This window comes from Macaca thibetana, chromosome 7 (genome assembly GCF_024542745.1).
Source record: "Macaca thibetana thibetana isolate TM-01 chromosome 7, ASM2454274v1, whole genome shotgun sequence".
Taxonomy (NCBI): Eukaryota; Metazoa; Chordata; class Mammalia; order Primates; family Cercopithecidae; genus Macaca; species Macaca thibetana.
The window spans coordinates 134,331,676-134,358,827 of record NC_065584.1 but is presented as its reverse complement, the minus strand read 5'-3'; the positions used below and the strand labels follow the sequence as shown (position 1 = coordinate 134,358,827).

The 27,152-nt window shown below is 36.1% G+C and overlaps 1 protein-coding gene across 12 annotated transcripts in view; it reads left to right on the top strand.

Annotated features, from left to right (window-relative positions):
* The window catches only part of ATP8B4 (ATPase phospholipid transporting 8B4 (putative)), a 314,125-nt gene that overhangs the window by 188,185 nt on the left and 98,788 nt on the right, over window positions 1-27,152 (top strand). For all 12 annotated transcript variants that reach the window (XR_007727270.1, XM_050797123.1, XM_050797120.1 and 9 more), the window contains 3 exons: window positions 1,578-1,774; window positions 8,614-8,822; window positions 19,337-19,380. Coding sequence is in view for 11 of the 12 variants with exons in the window: in XM_050797123.1 (XP_050653080.1) it covers window positions 1,578-1,774; window positions 8,614-8,822; window positions 19,337-19,380 (450 nt within the window). In the remaining variant the exon portion in view is untranslated. The remainder of the gene's footprint in view (window positions 1-1,577; window positions 1,775-8,613; window positions 8,823-19,336; window positions 19,381-27,152) is intronic.

Here is a 27,152-nt window from a genome sequence, read left to right as displayed (position 1 = left end):
ATAAGGAAAGAAGGAAATTAGCACTTGCTGTGCACAAAATATTGGCCAGGCTTTGTGTTTTACTTTCAGTATCACCTGCAGACCTGGGGTTTTCTCCAGCAATACCAGTCACCTTCATACAGAGCCTATGAGACCAAGAAGACATGCCCATAAGGGTTTGTTACCCTTCTGCCCCCAAGGAATTTCTTATTTAAATAGCCCTGACTCCACTTCAGGGCATGCAGGGTGTGTCTACCCACCACAGAGCAAACTGACCCTATCTTTCATGCTAGAAAATAGGATGATCCATTGGGGAGTTATAAGCCAAATCAATTCTTAAATTATGGCATTTTATGTATTTTACATTAAATTTTAATGCTCTAAAGTCATGTTTAATTAATTTGTAGTCTCAGCCATTAAAGAGGATACTATAATATAGGTACCAAAGTCATAGAAGTTTTGGGGATTCACAGTCCTACTTTTCTCTCATATATGGTTTTCTAATATACTTTAAATCAGACTTTTCTGAATCTTTTCTTCTTATACACCTATTCTTACATGCCCATATTATGGAATAAGGAAGAAAGCAGCTCTAGAATTTCTGAATATTCTTTCTTGGAAGAAAAAGGAAATAGAGGAAAATCCATTTCTGTTCTCTAGCCCTACTCTTCCCTCAACATTGGCTGGTCTTAGCTCCCAACATAGTGTGACACTCAGCTGAACCAAGTCTCCGCAACATCTTCTTCAACTCAGGTCTTAACCATGTTCACTGAGTCTGTGGCCTTTCCTTTCCCAGGAAGGGTTTTAGACTCACTGTAGATTGACCTTGTTGTCTCTCTAGTTGTTATACCTACAAATATGTGTTTTTCTAATTCTGTTACTAATAACAATGTAAGTGTCTGCTAATGGTTTTCAAGTTGCTTCCCACATTTATATCCTAAAAGTAAAGTATACATGTCATGAAGTATTTTAGTTATCCTTACATTTCTTGTTGACCTCAAGTAAGGATTGTGTGGCCAGATCTATAGCCAAGAGACTTGGTTAGTCTGAAATTGTTCTTTATCACTGATAGTTTCTTTTGCATTTATGCCTTGGGTGGCCATATAATTTATCATCCAAACAGGACACTTTTGAAGGTGAAATGCAACATGATTACTATTACATCTGGACAATGGTTGTAAACTGGGGCCATCCAGGACAAATCAGTGCATATGGTCTCCTTTAATTAAGCCACCTAAATATACCTACTTACCACAAATTGAGGATGTGAAGTTGTTAACTATGTGAACATAGACAAGTTACATAGTCTTTATGGTGCTTCTATTTTACTTTGTTTTTAAACTGTAAAGTGGGAATAATGACTGTTCCCATCTTAGACCGTCAATGGGCAGATTCAGTGAGAAAATGTATGTAAAATATTTAGCTGAGTTCCTGACATAAAAATTTGAAATTTTATTCATATGACTAATGGTAAGAAGAGGTTTGCATACTTGCTTTTCAAATGACTATTTCTTGGAGTTAGACGCATAATTAGATCATGTTGATATGACTAATTTTGGGTTCAAGTTAACCTTAACCAGACTTCTATCTTATTTCAGATTTTTGGGTTTCTGATATGCTTGGGAATTATTCTTGCAATAGGAAATTCAATCTGGGAGAGTCAAATTGGGGACCAATTTAGAACTTTCCTCTTTTGGAATGAAGGAGAGAAGAGCTCTGTGTTCTCCGGATTCTTAACATTCTGGTCATATATTATTATTCTCAATACAGTTGTACCCATTTCCTTATATGTGAGGTAAGATGAGAGTTTATATTTTAATGAAATAATTTCATCCAAACCTTTGTTTCCAGTAATCATTTTTGTTTGTTTTAAAATTTCAGCAGTGCAATAGATATCTTGCTCTTAACTGCTTATGATTTGCGACATCTGTTTCAAATGGGACAGCTTAGCTGTTTAATCTGTTTAACTTTTATGTTTTCAAATTATAATAAATGTGGTTCATTTTCTTCTTGATTTGATTTGGTTTCTTAGAAATGTTTTTCTCTGTAAGACATGGACTACAATATAATCTCATGTAACCTGATCAATTAGAATTGGTTAATTTTGAGTAAGAAAAGGAAGAACATTGGGGAGATCTATAGAGGGGGTGCCTCTTTGCCACTAGACTGGCTCTATAGATACATGGATTCAGGTCCTGTTCTACCACTTACTAGCTCCATAATCTTGGGCAAGTAACTTCGTCTTCTAGTGCCTCAGTTCCCTCATTTTAAAAATGAAGAAAATTATAGTTCTACCTCATAGGATTGTATGAGGAGTGAATACATGCCTATAAAGCTCTAAGAATTCCTAACACATTATAAAAGCTTAATGAATATTAGCTTTTCCTATTATTATTAGTAACTATAAGTACATACATAAAGGAGTTAAAATATAGTAGGTGATGCTAGTCCATTGTAAGATAAGAAGTATGATTTATAACTTCTACTACAATTTGATCTGTCAGGATTAGATTTGATCCCATAAATTAGAGCTAAGGTGGTCTCTCTTTTTGCCTCTCTGTCTCTCTACATACACAAAGAACACACACACACACCTCTTTATTTAGATACATGTATATGCATATATGTATATATGTGTGTATTTGATAAGTATTAGAAATTGGCCCTAGAATCTGTACCTGGGACATTCTTGATCCCGATCCTAACCAGACTGAGCCAGACTGTCCCAAAAACACTGGAGCCAAGATGGGACTTGGTTGTTTGACACTTTCTCATCATCAATACTTCAAGAATACACAAAATCATCAGCTCTAAATCCCCACTTATTTTTATGCACCCCTTTTTATCTCTCTTCAAAAACCTAGCTATGATGAAGCAAGGGAAGTTTAATGCACAAAATCCACCCTTGTTTTGGATAGTGGTCAGGAAACTGAAATGCCAAGTTGTGGGAAATTGACTTGAAGTAGTGGCATGTGGCCACAATACCACAAATTGCTTTGGGCTCTCTGGAGCTGTGGTCAGAGAGGCTCTATTTAAACTATATCCTACTGGCCCATCTTTGATTTTGAGGACCTCTCATGCTTGTATCCAATTATAAAGTCTGTAATAAATCCTGCTCTTTGCCGGAAGAGCTACAGTCAGCTTTTATAGCATTCCTTTATGTCCTAAATGAATAATAAATGTGCATAGTGGCTTTCCATCTGCACATATGCAGTTTCATATGTCCTCACGAAGGACGTATATTCTGTATACATTCTTTCTTTGAAGAACATTGGCATTTTCATTTAATGATTTGAAAGATTGATTTTTTTTTTTAATGATACCAAAGGTAGATTCTCAGTTTGGCATTCCTTATACTTCTAATGTGCCATGGTTCATTAGACAGAAAACGTATTTGTAATAGTCCAAACCCAGTTTCTGGTCTTGGTACTGCCACTAAAAGCTGTGTGACCTTGGAGAAAGTGCTTGACTTCTCTGTGCCTTGGTTTGTTTGTCAAATATGTGCTTCCCCATTAAAAAAAGGGATTAAAAGATTAATTTCTGAGTTGCTTTATCCTCCGCATAATACCACCTTACCTTTAGGTAACATTATATATATATATAAAGTGATTCAGCATGATACTTTATCACTTAAAAACTACTTTCTTATGCATTCTTATAATTTTCAAAATTACTAATGTTCTGTAATATACCATGAAATATGATACCTTAAGACTCTGTGAATGCTTTTTTTATTAGCATTTTATATTTTACACGTCCACATACTTTATCTCATTCATGTTGCCCAACAATCTTATGAAGTAGGATTTGCTGAACTGCTTTCAAAATGATGAGAGGATTTGCTCAGGATCGTGAGCTAATGAGGGACAGAAGTCTTCTGAGAGTTGGGACAGTGTTTTCCTCTATCCCTAAGCTATGTATGATTTATTACTCAGTGAAGAAATCAAAAGAAAAAAAAGAGTCTAGAGTTCTGTCCTAGTTGTAAGGCATGGAAATTACGAAGATAAATGAGAGCCTTTCTCTCGCCAAATAAGTACAGTGATTCTGATCTTAACTCGAGGGAAAAAGCATTCCAAGGAATTTCAGGTTACGCAGTCCTAAAGATTGAGACATAGAAAAAGAGAACTCCCAGGTATTTCTGTCCAGAATGATGAAGACCTTCTGCCAAAGCTTCTATTAGGCTTTAGAATATGTACAAAGAGTAAATTAGTGCCATATGTCACTTGAGGATAGAAGTTCAGTATTTGCTTTGAATGGTTAGCAATTGCAGGCGAGGAAAGGACATTTATTTTGGTAGGATGTTTCTATGTTGTCAATTTGTTTATCTGTTGTGTTAAGGCGGACCCAGCTACAGTTTTTTAAAAAATACATAATCTTAAGAAATGCAGCCATTGTTTCCCCAAGGAATTAGCTTTTGAGTGTTCTTTCCAAAGTAATAGGAGTTCATTTCTGTGTTGCTTGTTTTGCCCGAGACTGGGTGAAATTATAAGCTCTGTTCTGCGAGTATTCAGGCAGAAAACACTAAGTGGCCAGAGTATGCTAACTCTGAATATTTTTCTCCTTTTCTCTGCTATTGTAAAAGAAAGAGCTGAATGTTCCACTGTGGCTCTTCTGAATCCTCTTTTCCCAAACAAAAACAATGCCCATTTTCTCTTCAGACTTTTAAGCTCTAGGAATTTGAATAAGTTTTGAATACTTCCATTGGCTTATACTATAACACAGAACAGTCAAATTCTGTTTCATTCACTTTGGTTTAAGATTACAGGGAGCTACTCGATTTTCAGATAAATAAAAAACTTCATGGTTTGTATTGTGACCCTCACAATGCCATTCTTAAGGCCTGGTCTGCACTGGCTTTCCCAAATCCCTGAGTTCTAGTCTTGGCTCTGTGGCTAATTATTGATGTGACGTTGGGTTAGTCACTTTATCTCTCTAAGTCTTAATATCCCTGTTGGTGAAATTAGAGTCTAAAGAGTTAAAATTCGTACACCCAACACTGATTGACTGCCTCTGATGGGCAAGATACTACCCCAGCCCGTTGTAAGTGCTAATGCTTTTTGAGTGAAAGGAATAAGGAAAATAAAGCTGAATCAGACTAGCTAGCGAGGAATTTACATGCAGGGTGGGGGTGGGGTGGGATGCAGACGAGTAAACCATACATGAAGATAAATAAATAAATAAAGAGTGTGAGTTATGTATCTTAATATCATATCACACTCTACATAGTCACAGTGTAATTTTAGTTAGGGAGAAAAAATGTGCTACCATTCAAATAGTTAAAAATGAATTGGCCCCAAACCTCTTTTGGGGAGGGAAACATAGGTATGTCATGTACTTTTAGAACTTGAAGTATAGAATTTAATAACCAGAAACGATTTGAGTGTCATCTAGCCCAACTTTCTCACTCTACAGATGAGAGAAACCAAGGATTAATTTCCACTAAGATCAGAAATAAGCTATGGTACCTGCTATTACCATAACTATTTTCTACCGTTCTGGATATCCTTGTTAAAGTACAAAGACATGAAACTGAAATATCCATGAATAAGATAAGACATGAAACTGAAATAAACCTATTGGAAAGGAAGAACACAGATAATAATATGATTATAAATCTAGTCAATCCATAAGAATAATCTGTAAAACTTTCAGTAGGATAATTTAGTTATGTCTAATTATGAAAGTAACATTACAAAAATTAAAAGCTTTATTTTAGTACAACAACAATTTAAAAACTTATCCTATCAAAAAAAAGTTTAAATTCTGCCCTTTGTATCCATGGGTTTTGTATCTATGGACTCTACCAACCATAGATGGGAAATATTTGAAAAAAAAAAGGATGGTTGTATCTGTACTGAACATGTACAGAGTTTTTTTCTTGTCATTATTCCCTAAACAATACAGTATAAGAACTATTTACATAGCATTTACATTGTATTAGGTATTATAAGTAATCTAGAGATGACTTAAAGTATACAAGAGGATATGGGTAGGCTATATGCAAATACTATGCCATTTTATGTAAGGGACTTGAGCATCCTCAGATTGGGAGTCCTGTAACCAATCCCCCATGGATTCAAGGGACGACTGAACAAATCTATAAGGCTATGGTATGAACCTATGTGAAAAAGCAAAACTAAACTAAACTAAAATTCCTTAACTAATTGAGGTACTTTAAAAAATGGAATTCCTAAAAAGACTTGACCTTCTCCTTGAAGTTGTATTTAAGTTTATAAAATATCAGTTCTTTTCAAATAATTAAGAGTTTAACATAGACCTAACCAAAATCTCAAATAAATTTTGTAGGAAAATTAATACATTTATTCAAATGTTTACTTCGATGAATACATTGATTCTATCAGGAAAAATAAATGGGTGATTATAGTTAAGAGTTTTTGAAGAGGAAGAGAATAAAGGTGATTTTGTTTCTTCTATGTATTGCCAGTTATTATAAAGCTACAGTAATGAAAACAAGAGATGCATTAAGTGTCATATCAATGAATAAAATTGAAATCCATAAATCAGATGGTAGTGAGTAAAATGATTTATTTGTGACACAGAAAGCATTCCAGCTTAATGGGGAAATGATTGATTGTTCAACAAATGTTGATGTAACATCTTCTTGTTTGGAAAACTTGAAATTTGCTCCTCATATGTACATCAAACTTTCAATTTCAATCATAAATTTCAATTGGGATAAGTAATTATGAAAAAATCAATAAAAACAATTAAAATATAGATATCTGTATATATAATCTTGGCATAGATAAGGCTTATCTAAACAAAACTATAAAACAAAGTATAAACTTCTGATGAATTTGATCCTTTAGAAGGAGAAAACTTCATATCAAAAAACTGGAAATAAAATGAAAAGACCATCAGCCAGCTGTGGTGGTACATGTAGTCCCAGCTACTCTAGAGGCAGAGGTGGGAGGATCGCTTGAGCTCAGGAATTTGAGGCCAACTTGGGCAACATGGCAAGACCCCGTCTCTAAAAAAAAAAAAAAAAAAAAAAAAAAGGACAAGTGGCCAGGTGCAGTGGCGCACACCTATAATCCCAGCACTTTAAGTGGCCAAGGTGGGTGGATCACCTGAGGTCAGGAGTTTGAGACCAGCCTGAACAACATGGCGAAACCCCCTCTCTACTAAAAATACAGAAAAATTAGCCGGGCATGGTGGAGCATGCCTGTAATCCCAGCTACTCTGGAGGCTGAGGCAGGGGAATTGCTTGAACCAGGGAGGCAGAGGTTGCAGCGAGCCGAGATAGTGCCATTGTACTCCAGCTTGGGCAACAAAAGCAGAACTCCGTCTCAATTAAAAAAAAAAAAAAAAAAAAAAAAAAGACAAATGATAAAATGGATAAAATATTTGCGTTGTTTTTTTGACAGAATTAATAGACTTAATAACTATAGAATTCTTACAAATCACTAATAAATACACTGGTATCAGAATAGGAAAAATAAAATAGGCAGATACAATTAGATAATTCCAAGAAGAAATGTCACTGGCCAATAAAATTTGAAAAAAGTGTTAAGCTCATTGATAAGAAATGCAGTAAACAGTAGTGACATAGCTTTTGAATTTGCATATGGTGAAAGATAATTCTTAATAATCTGATGGTAGAAACTTATGTTGCTATGACGTTTTTGGAAATCAGTATGGCATTATGTATGACATTGAGCATTGAGAGAGTTCATACACTTTGCCAAATAAATTTTGCTTCTGGAGCTGGGAGGTCATAAATGATTACTAGAATGTAGTCAGAATTATATTAATAATTAATTATTGTAATAATTAACATAATTATGTAATTAGAATGTGACGCAACACTCTTTTCATGGTAAACGGGCAGAGTGGTTTGACAACACATCCTGTTTTCACTCAGTATCTGTTATGGTTTGGTTCTGCTTCGTGGAAATACTATTTTCTACCTCTTTTGGCAAAGTGAAGCCACATCAAACAATGTATTGGAGAGAAAGTTCTCAACAGCACATTTCTTTAGATCAGACATCAGACAAACATCTTCAGTAATAATTAGTTTCCCCTACCACAGAGTTCCCCAACTCCCAGGCCACAGACCTGAGCTCCGCCTCCTGTCAGAGCTGTGGCAGCAGCATTAGATTCTCAAAGGAGTGCAAACCCTATTGTGAACTGCGCAGCGGTTTATATATTGCAATGTAATAATAGAAATAAAGTGCATATTAAATGTAATGTGCTTGAATCATCCTGAAACCATCCGCCTTCCCCTGATCTGTGGAAAAGTGTCTTCCACAAAACTGGCCCCCAGTGACAAAAAGCTTGGGGACCACTCCTATCATATAGGAGGAGACACAAACTAATACGCTACACACAAAATCTCCACTGGGCCTGTTTAATGTAGAAAACCATGAAACATTCCCTAAAGCTTTATCCTAAGCTGGCTTATTGTTTTATGGTGTTGCAGGAAATGACTTGGAAAGGTTTATAAGCAGACTCTGCTGAGAAGCTTCTAAAGATCCCTGTGACCTAGGGACAAAGCATCCACATTTTCCTCTAAACGCTGAAGACTTTGGCAGACTTCTTATTTTGGCAAAATATTGTATGTTCTGAAATTAATGGAGCATTTCTTTTTTTTTCCATTTTAATGGATGACAGCGTGGAAGTAATTCGTCTAGGACACAGTTATTTTATAAACTGGGACCGGAAGATGTATTATTCTCGAAAAGCAACACCTGCAGAGGCTCGGACGACCACGCTCAATGAGGAACTGGGGCAGATTGAGTACATTTTCTCTGACAAAACGGGTACCCTCACTCAAAACATCATGACCTTTAAAAGATGTTCCATTAATGGGAGAATCTATGGTAAGAGACACAGTTCCTTTCTCTTAACGGTATTTTTAACAATTTCTTAAATAACTTACCCCATTAAAAAAATTTAAAAATCCAAAACAATCACTGGCTTTCTTATTAATATGGGCATCATCAGCATCTATCATATAGATGCTGGTATGCTTGGCAGACAGTAAATTCTCATTGAATATGTATTGGATAAATGTTGAGTAATTTAGATGAAACTTTGGATTTATTGCCATTTATGGATAGAGAAGAGGGTTAGATAAGATAACTCTCTGAAGTTCCTTTCAGTGCTCTGTGGGATTCTTTATTATTATTATTATACTTTAAATTCTGGGATACATGTGCAGAACGTGCAAGTTTGTTACGTAGGTATACATGTGCCATAGTGGTTTGCTGCACCCATCAACCCGTCATCTACATTAGGTATTTCTCCTAATGCCATCGCTCCCCTAGCCTCCCACCCCCCAACACGCTGTGGTGTGTGATGTTCCCCTCCCTGTGTCCTTGTGATCATATTGTTCAACTCCCACTTATGAGTGAGAACATGCAGTGTTTGGTTATCTTTTCCTGTGTTAGTTTGCTGAGAATGATGGTTTCCAGCCTCATCCAAGTCTCTGCAAAGGACATGAATCATCCTTTTTTATGGCTGCATAGTATTTCATGGTGTATATGTGCCGTATTTTCTTTATCCAGTCTATCATTGATGGGCATTTGGGTTGGTTCCAAATCTTTGCTATTATGAATAGTGCTACAATAAACGTATGTGTGCATGTGTCTTTATAGTACAATGATTTGCAATCCTTTGGGTATATACCCAGTAATGGAATTGCTGAGTCAAATGGTATTTCTGGTTCTAGATCTTGAGGAATTGCCACAGTGTCTTCCACAATGGTTGAACTAATTTGCACTCCCACCAACAGTGTAAAAGCATTCCTATTTCTCCACATCCTCTCCAGCACCTGTTGTTTCCTGACTTTTTAATAATCACTCTTCTAACTGGTATGAGATGGTGTCTTATTGTGGTTTTGATTTGCATTTCTCTGACGGCCAGTGATGATGGGCATTTTTTCATGTGTCTGTTGGCCGCATAAATGTCTTCTTTTGAGAAGTGTCTGTTCATATCCTTTGCTCACTTTTTGATGATGTTGTTTGTTTTTTTCTTGTAAGTTTAAGTTCCTTGCAGATTCTGGATATTAGTCCTTTGTCAGATGGATAGATTGAAAAAATTTACTTCCATTCTGTAGGTTGCCTCTTCACTCTGATGATAGTTTCTTTTGCTGTGCCAAAGCTCTTTAATTAGGTTCCATTTGTCAATTTTGGCTTTTGTTGCCATTGCTTTTGGTGTTTTAGTCATGAAGTCTTTGCACATGCCTATGTCCTGAATGGTATTGCCTAGGTTTTCTTCTAGAGTTTTTATGGTTTTAGGTCTTATTTTTAAGTCTTTAATCCATCTTGAATTAATTTTTGTATAAGGTGTAAGGAAGGGGTCCAGTTTCAGTTTTCTGCATATGGCTAGCCAGTTTTCCCAACACCGTTTATTAAGTAGGGAATCCTTTCTCCATTGCTTGTTTTTGTCAGGTTTGTCAAAGATCAGATAGTTGCAGGTGTGTGGCGTTATTTCTGAGGCCTCTGTTCTGTTCAATTGGTCTATATATCTCTTTTGGTAGCAGTACCATGCTGTTTTGATTGCTATAGCCTTGTAGTAGAGTTTGAAGTCAGGTAGCATAATGCCTCCAGCTTTGTTCTTTACGCTTAGGATTGTCTTGGCTATATGGGCTCTTTTTTGGTTCCATATGAAGTTTAAAGTAGTTTTTTCTAATTCTGTGAAGAAAGTCAATGGTAGCTTGATGGGGTTAGCACTGAATCTGTAAATTACTTTGGGCAGTATGGCCATTTTCACAATATTAATTCTTCCTATCCACAAGCATGGGATGTTTTCCCATTGTTTGTGTCCTCTCTTATGTCCTAGAACAGTGGTTTGTAGTTCTCCTTGAAAAGGTCCTTCATATCCCTTGTTCGTGTATTTCTAGGTATTTTATTCTCTTTGTAGCTATTGTGAATGGGAGTTTACTCATCATTTGGCTTTCTGTCTATTATTGGTGTATAGGAATGCTTGTAATTTTTGCACATTGATTTTGTATCCTGAAACTTTGCTGAAGTTGCTTGTCAGCTTAAGGAGATTTTGGGCTGAGACGATGGGGTTTTCTAAATATACAATCATGTCATCTGCAAACAGAGACAATTTGATTTCCCCTCTTCCTATTTGAATACACTTTATTTCTTTGTCTTGCCTGATTGCCCTGATCAGAACTTCCAATACTATGTTGAACAGAAGTGGCGAGAGAGGGCATCCTTGTCTTGTGCCGGTTTTCAAGGGGAATGTTTCCAGCTTTTGCCCATTCAGTATGATATCGACTGTGGGTTTGTCATAAATAGCTCTTATTATTTTGAGATATATTCCCTTAATACCTAGTTTATTGAGAGATTTTAGCATGAAGGGGTGCTGAATTTTATCAAAGGCCTTTTCTGCATCTGTTGAGATAATATGTGGTTTTAATCATTGGTTCTGTTTATGTGATGAATTATGTTTATTGATTTACCTATGTTGAATCAGCCTTACATCTCAGTGATGAAGCCAACTTGATCGTGGTGAATAAGCTTTTGGGCGTGCTGGTGGATTTGGTTTGCCAGTATTTTACTGAGGATTTTCGCACGGATGTTCATCAGGGATATTGGCCTGAAATTTTCTTTTTTTGTTGTGTCTCTTCCTGGTTTTGGTATCAGGATGAGGCTGGCCTGATAAAATGAGTTAAGGAGGAGTTTTTCTTTTTCTATTGTTTAGAATAGTTTCAGAAGGAATGGTACCAGCTCCTCTTTGTATTTCTGGTACAGTTCAGCTGTGAATCTCTCTGGTCTTGGGCTTTTTTTGGTTGGTAGACTATTAATTACTGCCTCAATTTCAGAACTTGTTATTGGTCTATTCAGAGATTCAACTTCTTCCTGGTTTAGTCTTGGGAGGTTGTATGTGTCCAAGAATTTATCCATTTCTTCTAGATTTTCTAGTTTATTTGCATAGAGGTATTTATAGTATTCTCTGATGGTAGTTTGTTTTTCTGTGGGATCGGTGGTGATATCCCCTTTATCACTTTTTATTGTGTCTATTTGACTCTTCTCTCTTTTCCTCTTTATTATTCTGGCTAGTGGTCTGTCTATTTTGTTAATCTTTTCAAAAAACCAACTCCTGGATTCATTGATTTTTTGAAGGGTTTTTCGTGTCTCTATCTCCTTCAGTTCTGTTCTGATCTTAGTTATTTCTTGTCTTCTGCTGGCTTTTGAATTTGTTTGCTCTTTCTTCTCTAGTTATTTTAATTGTGATGTTAAGATGTCGATTTTAGATATTTCCCTCTTTCTCCTGTGGGCATTTAGTGCTATAAATTTCCCTCTAAACAATGCTTTATCTATGTCCCAGAGATTCTGGTACATTGTTTCTTTGTTCTCATTGGTTTCAAATAACTTATTTATTTCTGTCTTTATTTCATTATTTACCCAGTAGTCATTCAGGAGCAAGTTGTTCAGTTTCCATGTAGGTGTGTGGTTTTGAGTGAGTTTCTTAATCCTGAGTTCTACTTTGATTGCACTGTGGTCTGAGACTGTTTGTTATGATTTCTGTTCTTTTGCATTTGCTGAGTAGTGTTTTACTTCCAATTATGTGGTCAGTTTTAGAATAAATGCAATGTGGTGCTGAGAAGAATGTATATTCTGTTGATTTGGGGTAGAGAGTTCTGTAGATGTCTATTAGGTCCGCTTGGTGCAGAGCTGAGTTCAAGTGCTGAATATCCTTGTTAATTTTCTGTCTCGTTGATCTGTCTAATATTGACAATGGGGTGTTAAAGTCTCCCACTATAATTGTGAGGGAGTCTAAGTCTCTTTGTAGGTCTCTGCGAACTTACTTTATGAATCTGGGTGCTCCTGTATTGGCTGCATATATATTTAGGATAGTTAACTCTTCTTGTTGCATTGATCCCTTTACCATTTTGTAATGCCCTTCTTTGTCTCTTTTTGTCTTTGTTGGTTTAAAGTCTGTTTTGTCAGAGACTAGGATTGCAACCTCTGCTTTTTTTTGCTTTCCATTTGCTTGGTAAATATTCCTCCATCCCTTTATTTTGAGCCTATGTGTGTCTTTGCATATGAGATGGGTCTCCTGAATACAGCACACCAATGGGTCTTGACTCTTTATCCAATTTGCCAGTGTGTATCTTTTAATTGGGGCATTTAGCCCATTTACATTTAAGGTTAATATTATTATGTGTGAATTTGATTCTGTCATTATGATGCTAGCTGGTCATTTTGCCCATTGGTTGATGCAGTTTCTTCATAGCATCGATGGCCTTTACAATTTGGTATGTTTTTGTAGAGGCTGGTATGGGTTATTCCTTTCCATATTTAGTGCTTCTTTCAGGAGCTAAGGCAGGCCTGGTGGTGACAAAAATCTCTCAGCATTTCCTTGTCTTTAAAGGAGTTTATTTCTCCTTCACTTATGAAGCTTAATTTGGCTGGATATGAAATTCTTGGTTGAAAATTCTTTAAGAATGTTGAATATTGGCCCTCACTCTCTTCTGGCTTGTAGGGTTTCTGCAGAGAGAACCACTGTTTTTCTGATGGGCTTCCCTTTTTGAGTAACCTGACCTTTCTCTCTGGCTGCTCTTAACATTTTTTCCTTCATTTCAACCTTGGTGAATCTGATGAGTATGTGTCTTGGGGTTGCTCTTCTCAAGGAGTATCTTTGTGGTGGTCTCTGTGTTTTCTGAATTTGAATGTTGGCCTGCCTTGCTAGGTTGGGGAAGTTCTCCTGGATAATACCCTGAAGAGTGTTTTCCAACTTGGTTCCATTCTCCCTGTCACTTTCAGCTACACCAATGAAACGTAGGTTTGGTCTTTTCACATAGACCCATATTTCTTGGAGGCTTTGTTCATTCCTTTTCATTCTTTTTTCTCTAATCTTGTCTTCATACTTTATTTCATTAAGTTGATCTTCAGTCTCTCTGATATTCTTTCTTCTGCTTGATTGATTCAGCTATTGATTCCTGTGTATACATCATGAAGTTCTCATGCTGTGTTTTTGAGCTCCATCGGGTCACTTATGTTCTTCTCTAAACTGGTTATTCTAGCTAGCAATTCGTCTAACCTTTTTACAAAGTTCTTAGCTTCCTTGCATTGGGTTAGAACATGTTCCTTTAGCTTGGAAGAGTTTGTTTTTACACACCTTTTGAAGCCTACTTCTGTTAATTCTCTGTCCAGTTTTGTTTGTTTGCTGGTCAGGAGTTGTGATCCTTTGGAGGAGAAGAGGCGTTCTAGTTTTTGGAATTTTCAGCCTTTTTGCACTGGTTTTTCCTCACCTCTGTGGATTTATCTACCTTTGGTCTTTGTTGTTGGTGACCTTCAGATAGGGTTTTGTGTGGACGTCCTTTTTGTTGCTGTTGATGCTATTCATTTCTGTTGTTAGTTTTCCTTCTAACAGGCCTCTCAGTTGCAGGTCTGCTGGAGTTTGCTGGAGGTCCACTCCAGACCCTGTTTGCCTGAGTAACACCAGTAAAGGCTGCAGCCCAGCAAAGATGGCTGCTTGTTCCTTCCTCTGGAAGCTTTGTCCCAGAGGGACACTTGCCAGATGTCAGCCAGAGCTCTCCTGTATAAGGTGTCTGTCGACCTCTGCTGGGAGGTGTCTCCCAGTCAGGTTACCCGGGGTGTCAGGGACCCACTTGAGGAGGCAGTCTGTCCCTTAGTGGAGCTCGAGCGCTGTGCTGGGAAATCCGCTGCATTCTTCAAAGCTGGCAGGCAGGAACATTTAATTCTGCTGAAGCCATGCCCACAGCCACCCCTTCCCCCAGGTGCTCTGTCCCAGGGAGATGGGAGTTTTATCTATAATCCCCTGACTGGGGCTGCTGCCTTTCTTTCAGAGATGCCCTGCCCAGAGAGGAGGAATCTAGAAAGGCAGTCTGGCTACAGAGGCTTTGCTGAGCTGTGGTGGGCTCTGCCTGGTTCAAATATCCCGGCTTTGTTTACACTGTGAGGGGAAAACTGCCTACTCAAGCCTCCATAATGGTGGATGCCCCTCCCCCCACCAAGCTTGAGCATACCAGGTCAACTTCAGACTGCTGTGCTGGCAGTGAGAATTTCAAGCCAGTGGATCTTAGCTTGCTGGGCTCCATGGGGGTGGGATCTGCTGAGCTGGACCACTTGGCTCCCTGACTTCAGCCCCCTTTCCAGGGGTGTGAACAATTCTGTCTCACTGGCATTCCAGGTGCCACTGGGGTATAAAAAAAAACTCCTGCAGCTAGCTCAGTGTCTGCCCAAACGGCTGCCCAGTTTTGTGCTTGAAACCCAGGGCCCTGGTAGGGAATCTCCTGGTCTGCAGGTTGTGAAGACGATGGGAAAAGCATAGTATCTGGGCTGGAATGCACCGTTCTTCATGGCACAGTCCCTCAAGGCTTCCCTTTGCTAGGGGAGGGAGTTTCCTGACTCCTTGCACTTCCTGGGTGAGGCAACACCTCACCCTGCTTCTGCTCACCCTTCGTGGGCTACACCCACTGTCTAACCAGTCCCAGTGAGATTAGCCAGGTACCTTAGTTGGAAATGCAGAAATTGTCCCCCTTCTGCGTTGATCTCACTGGGAGCTACAGACTGGAGCTGTTCCTATTTGGCCATCTTGCCCTGGTCCCCCTAGCTGTGTGATTCTGTTCTGTAGTGCTCAATAGAACCATGTCCTAGGGTGGGCAAGTTCTTGATTATCTGAGTTATCTCAGTAAGGGCAGCATTTTATACTTGATTCCTATCAGCTCTGGGGTTTATGTAAGTACACATGGTTTTGGGAATCTACTATTCATTTACAGGGCTGCCTTGAATGGCCAGATAAGCTGTTTCATTAATACTCACTTCTTGTTTGTGTGCTTTTCTCAGAATACATGCTCTATATTTGGCTTTTCAAGCATTCTATTTATATGTGACCCTTGTCACCCCAACGCTGGCCGATTTGCATATTGTTACTTCTGCTGAGAGCACAGAGGCTCTGTGGAACTTTCTGTGGATTCCTCTGGTCTCCCAGTGTCCCTTCACGGGACTCTGAGTGTGAGTTTCTCAATACAGAAATCTCAGGAAGTAAAGGAAATCCAAGAAAGAGGGAAGACCTTTCCTTTGTCCCCTGATGGGGAACTTCATACATTGCCAAGTATTTTAAAGCAAGATTTGACCCTGAACAAAACTAAGAAATAGAAGAAGTTGATGTTTGCAATCTCCTACTTTTTGACCTCCTTTGGTTACCCACACCCATATAACCCATGGTCATTATGGTTTCCTCAGCTGTCTTCCACTCCCAGTTTCCTCTCCTGCCATCTCTGGTAGTGGACAAGATGATTTCCAACCTGGACTTCCACAAGCCCACAGTGGTATTGTTATATCAATATATTAATCTTATATCAGTATCATAATGACTGGTAAATAACAGAACCTTTCTTTAAAAAGTTCCTATTGGACATTATTTTCAGAGGCTTTCTAAAAATATTGCTTTAACCCAAAAAGTAGTTTAAATAGGAAACTGTTAATCAGAATATTGAAAATATTTTGAATTTTGGGGACTTTTTGGATTTTTTTTTTTTTGCCACATATTGATCTAATAATACAATCACTTCTAGGAAGCAATCTTAAAGGAATTATCAGACATGTGGACCAAGATTCATTTGTAGAAATGTTTATCATATTTTATGATAAAGGTTCTATTTTTGGAGAAGGCCCTTGACTTTCACAAGATCTTTGCAAATCTCCAAATTCACAAATCCCATGATAGCTTGTAATTCCTCTCATGAAATGCAGGAAAGTAACTTAAAGATTTAAGTGATCCTTTAGACTCTTATATGCTATTATAATTTATAATGCATTTATAATACCATTAAAATAAATTCTTACTAAAGCACTCACAGAATGTTTCAGAATCATTTTTCCTTGTTTTCATACAAGTTGGGCATATTAATATCACAGATGCAGGCCTTGGGAAAATGTAACATTTGACTGTAATTTATCTAAATCTTCCATTTCCTGGGTAAGAAATATTATCTTCTTAGGCAATTTTTCTTCACTTTCATCACCAGCCCTGTAAATGGGCTTTTATTGTAGGGAGGAGGCAGACCATTTAACACAAAGACACATTTTTTTTTTCTTTTTCTTTTTTTCTTCATTTTATTAGAGTGACTGCGTACAGGGTAACCACTAGAGCATAACACAGTGAATTTGAGATTTAAATTCCAGGTGCTAGGCCAGGTTCATTCACTAGCTCAGGGACTCCTCCCACACCACAGCCATACAGCATTCCAGATTCAGACCAATGCCCCAGAGAAACAACAAATAGAACTGCTTGTCGAGTGGTTGGTGCTCATAGCATCGTATAGCGAAGAGAGAGAGAACTTAGATTAAAAAACCCACTATGCTTACTTTAGTTTTCATTTAGTCATGTCATTTTGAACCATTCTTTGGTTCTCTTATCCATAAAACGGAAATGAAAATCTTCACTTTGCAAGTTTATTATAAGGATCAGTGATAATTTAAAAGCCTGGCACAGGTTGATTCAAGTAACTCTTTTTTTTTTTTTCCAACTTTTAAGTTCAGGGGTACATGTTCAGGATGTGCAGGTTTGTTACATAGGTAAACGTGTGCCATGGTAGTTTCCTGGACAGATCATCCCATCACCTAGGTATTAAGTCTAGCTGTTCTTTTAGCTGTTCTTCCTGATGCTCTCCCTTCCCACATCAACAGGCCCCAGTGTGTGCTGTATCCCCCGTGTGTCCATGTGTTCTCATCATTCAGCTCCCACTTACAAGTGTGAACATGCAGTGTTTGGTTTTCTGTTCCCGTGTTAGTTTGCTGAGGATAATGGATTCCAGCTCCATCCTTGTCCCGGCAAAGGATATGACCTCATTCCTTTTTATGGTTGCACAGTATTCCATGGTGTATATGTACCACATTTTCTTTATCCAGTCTATCAATGATGGGCATTAGGTTAATTCCATGTCTTTTCTATTGTGAATAGTGTCGCAATGAACATATGCGTGTGTGTATCTTTATAATAGAATGATTTATATTCCTTTGGTATATACCCAGTAATTGGAATGCTGGATCAAATGTTATTTCTGCCTTTAGGTCCTTGAGGAATCGTCACATTGTCTTCCACAATGGTTGAACTAATTTACAGTCCCACTGTAAGAGGTTCTTTTTCTCCACAACCTTGCCAGCACCTGTTATTTTTTGACCTTTTAATAATAGCCATTCTGACTGGCGTGAGATGGTATCTCATTGTGGCTTTGATTTGCCTTTCTCTCCAATGATCAATAATGTTAAGCTTTTGTTCATATTTTTGTTGTCCTCATTTATTCTTCTTTTGAGAAGTGTCTGTTCATGTCCTTTGCCCACATTTTAATGGGAGTTGACAGGTTTTTTCTCTTGTAAATTTGTTTAAGTTCCTTGTAGATTCTGGATATCAGACCTTTGTCAGATAGATAGATCACAAAATTTTTCTCTCATTCTGTAGGTTGTCTGTTTACTCGGATGATAGTTTCTTTAAGTCACTCATTATTATTATAAGAAATATAATCCTGGCAAATAGTATGAAACCTTCCAATGCCAAGTAAAAATTAAAAAAAAATTAATGCCTCACAATAGGGAAAGTGAAAGTAAATTATGCTACATCTATAATCATGGGCTACTATACAACGATTCAAAATAAGATTCAAAACAATTTGATTGATAGGAGAAATTCTCATGGTTAAAAACTGTAAGAACAAGAAGTTTATGAACAATGTGGTGAATATATGTGTATATAAAAATACACAATAAAAATCATTCTACAAATACTAGTTATTTCTGGATGAAGGGAAGTGATTTTTATTTTCTATTGTAAATGTCTCCTATTTTCCATTATACCTGTAATAAGTACATATTAGCTTTATACTAAGAAAAAAGTTATTTTAAATTTCTGGCATATGGGGGGCTATGTTTTCTGACTGCAGAAAGTACTGGCATTGTTTAAGGTTTACATGCTACTTTGACCTTGATATTACACAGATGTATCTGGCCCAGACCAAGATAGGCAAAGTTCTGCATTGCGGAGAATTGGTCTGGTAAGGGTATAATTTTGGATTTCTCAACAGTGGGAATAACGTGGAAGAAATTTGCCTCTTGCAAATATCATAGATAATGTAATAACAGAATGATAACATTTACAGAGAAACATGATTGCTTCATTTTTTGTTTTAATGCCTACTGCATTTTAGTCCTATCTTGGGTAAACACGAATGTCTCACTGCATAATTGCCATATTTAGGGTTACAATTTGAAAACACTCCTAAAACCATTCCCCTGTTTAAATTCATAATGCCATTTAGTAATGGTGATATAATAAATAATAAGTGTATTCCTTAAAACTAAATGTCTAATCTAATTTCAATTTCACTTTTAATTCTCAATTTTTGTTTTGTCAGGTGAAGTACCTGATGACCTGGATCAGAAGACTGAAATAACTCAGGTGTGGAAGTGATAAAATTTTATTCTTAGTTTCAATTTCAAATTATATGTGGTTTTAAGAAAATGATAAACTTTTAGTGTCCTGATTTCCACTAAGACCAGATGAGATACTTAATGCATAACATTAAAAAATAGATTAATATGATTCAGAATTCCTTCTTATACTACTGAACCAACCACAGAGTTCCTCCTGTTTTTTATTCTTGAGATATTTATGCAGATACAAGGAATCATATTTCCCCACCTTTTACATAGTGGAGAAATATAATTACATAGGTGGTGGCAAAATTTACATAATGTTCTTCAACTTTCTCAACAATATATCTTGGAGATCTTTCTAGATTAGTTTTAAAAAAGTACTTTCTCATTCTTTTTAATGGCTGAATGGTATTTTGTTATATTGATGTTCCAAAATTTATATGAAGACATTTAGGATTTTCAATATTTTTCTAGTAAAGAAAATGCAGCAAAAAAAAACCCCCAAACTGGATACATATGTTATTTCACATGTTAGAGAATATAGAATCTGTTTCTAGAAATAGAACTGCTAAATCAAAGGATATATGCATTTGTAATTTGATAAATATTGCAAATTGCCTTCTTTAGAATTTATAACAATTTACCCTGACACAAACAAGTGTAAGAATGTCTGATTTCCCCCACTCTCACCAACACAATGTTTTATCAAAGTTTATGATCTTTGGTGAGATTATATGAAAAATGGGTACATCAATATTCATTCTAATTTTAACTTCTCTTATTATAAGTGAGGTTCAACATATTTTCATATGTTTGAGAACTAATTATGTTTCTGTAAGTTTCTGGTTCGTAATTTTTTTACCCATTTTTTTTCTATTGGGTTGTCTATTACAAAAATTAATTTGTATATTTCTATATTGGGGAAAATAAGTATTTGTCTGTGAAATGAGTTTTATGTATTCTTTTCACAATTTGTCATTTGTCCCATGATTATTTTTTCTGGTATTTTTGCCATGAAAAATATTTTATTTTCATGTAGTTGAGTTTATCACTTTTTCCTCCATCACTGAGTTTTATGTCTTAGATATAAAGCACACCATCATTATAGAGTTAATGTTTTACGTTTAAATCTTAGATTCATTTGGATTTTATCCTGGTGTAGAAGGTAAAGCATAAGTCCAACTATATTTTTCTCCAGGTGATTACTGACTTTACCCATTTATTTAAAAGCTTGTCCTCTTTTTCACTGATTTGGGATGTTACCTTTATAGCATGCCAAACTCTTGTGTACTAGATCTATTACTGAATTTTTGATGTGTTTTCTTTCTATGCATATGTTAGTATCATACAGTTTTAATTGTTGACAAAGGCTGGGTGTGGTGGCTGATGACTGTAATCCCAGCACTTTGGGAGGGTGAGGTGGGAGGATCACGTGAGGTCAAGAGTTTGAGACTAGGCTGGCCAGCATGGTGAAACCCTGTCTCTACTACAAACATAAAAATTAGCCAGGTGTGGTGGTGGATGCCTATAGTCCCAGCTACTTGGGGGGCTGAGGCAGGAGATTTGCTTGAACCTGGGAGGCAGAGGTTGCAGTGAGCTGAGATCTCACCACTGCACTCCAGACTGGGAGACAGAATGAGACTTCATCTCAATAAAAAGAAATTTATTGACATTGACAAGGCTCTAACATTTGGTAAGACTAATTGTTTTTCAGTGCTCTTTTTTTTTTTTTTTGTAGATTTCTCTGAACTGTTTTGCTTAAACTTTCCTCATGATTTTTTGTTAGAATGATGTTAAATTTATTGATTATCTTAAGAAGTGTTAATATACTTATGATGTTGAATCTTCTTATCCAAGAACATAGCATGTATTTCAAGCTACTTAAGTCATATTTTGTGCCTCTCAGAAGCATTTTCAGGTTTTCTGCATAAATACGTTGCTCATTAAAAAAATTATTCCTAGGTATGCAATTAAATTTGGGGGTTCTTTGAAACCAATGAGAACAAAGACACAACATACCAGAATCTCTGGGACACATTTAAAACAGTGTGTAGAGGGAAATTTATAGCACTAAATGCCCAGAAGAGAAAACAGGAAAGATTTAAAATTGACACCCTAACATCACAATTAAAATAACTAGAGAAGCAAGAGCAAACACATTCAAAAGCTAGCAGAAGGCAAGAAATAACTAAGATCAGAGCAGAACTGAAGGAGATAGAGACACCAAAAATCCTTCAAAAAATCAATGAATCCAGGAGCTGGTTTTTTGAAAAGATCAACAAAATTGATAGACTGCTAGCAAGACTAATAAAGAAGAAAAGAGAGAAGAATCAAATAGATGCAATAAAAAATGATAAAGGGGATATCACCACCAATCCCACAGAAATACAAACTACCATCAGAGAATACTATAAACACCTCTACAAAAATAAACTAGAAAATCTAGTAGAAATGGATAAATTCCTGGACACATACATGCTCCCAAGACTAAACCAGAAAGAAGTTGAATCCCTGAATAGACCAATAACAGGTTCTGAAATTGAGGCAATAATTAATAGCCTACCAACCAAAAAAAGTCCAGGACCAGATGGATTCACAGCCGAATTCTACCAGAGGTACAAAGAAGAGCTGGTACCATTCCTTCTGAAACTATTCCAATCAACAGAAAAAGAGGGAATCCTCCCTAATTCATTTTATGAGGCCAATATCATCCTGATACCAAAGCCTGGCAGAGAGACAACAAAAAAAGAGAATTTTAGACCAATATCCCTGATGAATGTCGATGCAAAAATGCTCAATAAAATACTGGCAAACTGAATCCAGCAGCACATCAAAAAGCTTATCCACCATGAGCAAGTGGGCTTCATCCCTGGGATGCAAGGCTGGTTCAACATATGCAAATCAATAAACGTAATCCATCATATAAACAGAACCAAAGACAAAAACCACATGATTATCTCAATAGATGCCGAAAAGGCCTTCGACAGAATTCAACAGCCCTTCATGCTAAAAACTCTCAATAAACTAGGTATTGAGGAGACGTATCTCAAAATAATCAGAGCTATTTATGACAAACCCACAGCCAATATCATACTGAATGGACAAAAACATCCCTTTGAAAACTGGCACAAGACGGGGATGCCCTCTCTCATCACTCTTATTCAACATAGTGTTGGAAGTTCTGGCCAGGGCAATCAGGCAAGAGGAAGAAATAAAGGGTATTCAATTAGGAAAAGAGGAAGTCAAATTGTCCCTGTTTGCAGATGACATGATTGTGAACAGGCAACCTACAGAATGGGAGAAAATTTTTACAATTTACCCATCTGACAAAGGGCTAATATCCACAATCTATGAAGAACTTAAGCAAATTTACAAGAAAGAATCAACCCCATCAAAAAGTGGGCAAAGGATATGAACAGACAGTTCTCAGAAGAAGACATTTATGCAGCCAACAGACACATGAAAAAATGCCCATCATCACTGGCCATCAGAGAAATGCAAATCAAAACCACAATAAGACACCATCTCATACCAGTTAGAATGGTGATTATTAAAAAGTCAGGAAACAACAGGTGCTGGAGAGGATGTGGAGAAATAGGAATGCTTTTACACTGTTGGTGGGACTGTAAACTAGTTCAACCATTGTGGAAGAGAGTGTGGTGATTCCTTAAGGATCTAGAACTAGAAATACCATTTGACCCAGTCATCCCATTACTGGGCATATACCCAAAGGATTATAAATCATGCTGCTATAAACACACATACACATGTATGTTTATTGCAGCACTATTCACAACAGCAAAGACTTGGAACCAACCCAGATGTCCATCAATGATAGACTGGATTAAGAAAATGTGGCACATATACACCATGGAATACTATGCAGCCGTAAAATAGGATGAGTTCATGTCCTTTGTAGAGACATGGATGAAGCTGGAAACCATCATTCTGAGCAAACTGTCGCAAGGACAGAAAACCAAACACTACATGTTCTCACACATAGGTGGGAATTGAACAATGAGAACACTTGAACACAGGGTGGGGAACATCACACACCGGGGCATGTCGTGGAGTGGGGAGAGGTGGGGAGGGATAGCATTAGGAGATATACCTATTGTAAATGATGAGTTAACGGGTGCAGCACACCAACATGGCACATGTATACATATGTAACAAACCTACACGTTGTGCACATGTACCCTAGAACTTAAAGTATAATTTAAAAACCCTAAAAATTTTTTATTTTTCTAAAGTACAAGTTGGATACTGAATTTAGCAATACCCCTTTGTCACCTATGAGGATAACAAAATATTTTTTCTTCCATGGATATATTAATGTGATAAATCATATTAACAGATTCAATTTTATTCATATTTTCCTGGAATAAATGCCACTTGTCATGTTAAACTGTTTTTTAATGTGGTACTAGATTCTGTTTACTAATGCTTGGTTTAGATATGCGCATTGATCTTTGTAAGAGACATGGTTCTGCAGTGTTCTTTTTTGGGGTAATAATTGTTTTGCTACCAATGTTATGTTTGCTTTAGAAACACAAATAGGGGATCATTCCTTCTTTTTGTATTCTGTGGGACAGTTTACATGAAATCAAAATAATGTATGCCTTAAAGTTTTCACAAAATCCCCCTATAAAATTATGTGGACCTGGTGCTATTTCAGTTGGTAGCTCTTAGATAATGTTCTTATATTCTCGTCTACAGTAGTTATCTGTTTAGAATTTCTATCTCTTTTGGAGTGATTTGGAAAATTATATTTTCTTAGACTATTGTCTAATTCAGTCAGATTTTCACATTTATTTGCAAACACTCATAAGTCTTTTAAATTCGCATTTATTTACAAAGACTCGTAAGTCTTTTAAATTCACATTTCTTTTCACGTTTATTTGAAAAGACTCATAAGTCTTTTAATTTCCTCTTTATCTGTGGTTCTTTTTATTATTTATCTTTTGTTTTTGTCCTTTCCTGTCTTGCTTATGTTAGCAGTTTAGTTGCCCCTTTCTCCCACAAAAAAGTATAGCTGTTGGATTTACTTATTTTTTTCCTGCATTTTAATCAATAACTTCTGCTTCTTTATTAATGCCTTCTTCATTCCTTAAATTTTTTTTTTTGTTTTGCTTTTTCTTACTTCATACTTGGATGCTTTATTTATTTTTATTCTTTTCTGGTTTTTTAAGAATACAAATATTTAAGGTTAACAATTTCCCCCTGAACACTGCTTTAGTTTTATTATGTATATTTTGGCATGTAGTTTAATAAGGTATTTTAATTTTATTTTTATATGATTATTTTATCTTTATTTTTGTCATATCAGTGAGTTCAAATTGAACCATTGAGTTTGAACCATAAGTTTTTAAGGAAGAATTTAAAATTTGCAAATGGTAAGGGCTTTTTTCTCCCTAATTTTATTGCACTTTTAATGCAAGAATATATTTTTATTGTTTCTACCTTTTAGAATTTATTGAGGTTTTCTTTGTGGCTTAATAAGGTTAATTGTTATTAATGTTTCAGGACCCTTAAGAAGAAAGTACTTGTATTCTCTTTTCATAAGGTAGGAATTAGCTATGTATAATTTAGCTCTATCTTGTTAAAGATATAATTGGTCTTCTATATAATTATTTATCTTTTATTTATGTTAATCTGTTTGAGTTGAAGAAGCTAATTAAACTGTTCTGATCATACTGTCTGTCTATAGGTCGTATATATACCAAAGTCTGTTTTATTGAGTATTGGTGCTAGTTTTTGGTAACACTGATGATCATAATGGTTTAACTTTTATTATGAATTACGGATTTTAACATTAAAAGTACTCTTTTTTGACTCATTCAATTCTTCTTGGCCTGATTGAAACCTCATTTGATGTTAAGATAATTATTTTTGGGTATTTTACATTTATATTTGCCCACCTTTTATTTTCAAAGTTCCTGAATTACTTTGATTTAGGTATATCTTTTGTGTAGAACACAGGGCTGTAGTTTGCCTTTGCTTTAAGTTCCAATCTTTTAATGAGTTTGGCTCATTTACATGGGGCAATACCTTGTCTTGGTTCTGTTACAACATTTTAGGTTATTATTTTTTGTCTTTATAATTCTTAATAATTATTTCCTTATATGGTCTCTTTCTTTTACTCTGTGTGTGTGTGTTTGTGTGTGTTTCTTGTAATATTTAAGGAAGTATTTTATTGTTTCTGTACTGTATACTCTCAAGTGTTTACATAATACTTTAAATTTTTTCTTAAGGCAGTGTTGATCAATTTCCTAATGTGAACAATGATGAGATTATTATTTCTCTTTCTTTTCCTCATATTTTCCTAATATTTTTCTTAATAGTACTTTTAATCTGAAATGTATATTAATTTCTATGAGTCGATTTGCAGCTTTAAATGATATTTTTTCATTTTCAGATACCAAAATAAGGAAATCAGCATGTTCTCTCAATTTCTTTTGGCAATCTTTTCATGTAGTCAAGTGTGTAATATTTGCATTTTTTTGTCATCCTAATCTATTGGTTTTAGACCTATTCCTCCAGCTAAAGATATTTTATGTTCACCTTTCTCAGTTATCTCAGTTTTTTTTTCAGTTATTTTTCCATTTGGCTGAAGTTCATCCTCTAATTTCAAGAATGCTTCATAAGAAATATCTGTTCAGGCCAAGTATGGTGGCTCATACCTATAGTTACAGCACTTTGAGAGGCGAGGTGGGAGGACGGTTTGAGGCTCGGAGTTTGAGATCAGCCTGGGCAACATAGTGAGACACTGTCTCTACAAACAATAAAAAAACCCAATTAGCTAGGCATGCTGGGGCACACCTGTAGTCCTGGATACTTGGGAGGCTGAGATAGGAGGATCACTGGAGTCCATCAGTTCCAGGCTGCATTCCAGCCTGGGTGACAGAGTGACACTGTCTCAAACAAAATCTGTTCAGAACTATTTGTTGACTTTATATTTGAATGACAGTTTGTCTATAAACTCTTTGGGCCAGTTTCTTCTCTGGATGGTTTTAGGGAAGTCCAAGGCCAGTGTGTATTTTAGAACTTACTAGTCATATAATAATACATACACTTATTTTAAATATTTTAAAATTTAAAAACTTTAATGCAATTGTGTTCAAAATTTATTACACGAACAAAACAATCTGTGATTAAATAAGTTTCTATGATTCTGGGACCAACATAAGTAACTGAGTGTCTTGTATATAGGTTATCTCATATACCTGGATAAAGTGTAAAGTAATATTATTCTACAATCTCTAAGACAAAGCATCTGTCGAACTTATTTTTGAAAAGACATTACTTTTCAAAGAATGTTTTTGAAAAGACATTACTACAGGGATAGTACTTGAGTCTTAAACTTTTAAAAGTATATAGTGTACATTCCAGAAGTCAGTAAATTAATAGGGATCTTATTTACTATTGGATCTTTTCCCACTATTTTATTCTGTTCTTTATTGAATTCCATTTTATTCATTTTGTTTCTATTTTTTACTCTCAACAAATTTTTAAGTGTTGAGTATGGTATTGTTAACTCTAAGCACATAGCAAATCTCTAGAATTTTTTTTTTTGTTCCATGTCTGAAACTCTACACTAATTGCACAGCAAATCACCTTATTCCCATTTTCCCAGTCTCTGGCAAAAACCATTCTATTTTATGTTTTGATGAGTCTGACTACTTTAGAGACCTCATAAAAGTGGAATAATTCTGTATTTGTCCTTCTGTGACCAGCATTTTTCATTTATAATAATGTCAAGAGTCATCCATATTGTAGCATGACAGGATTTTC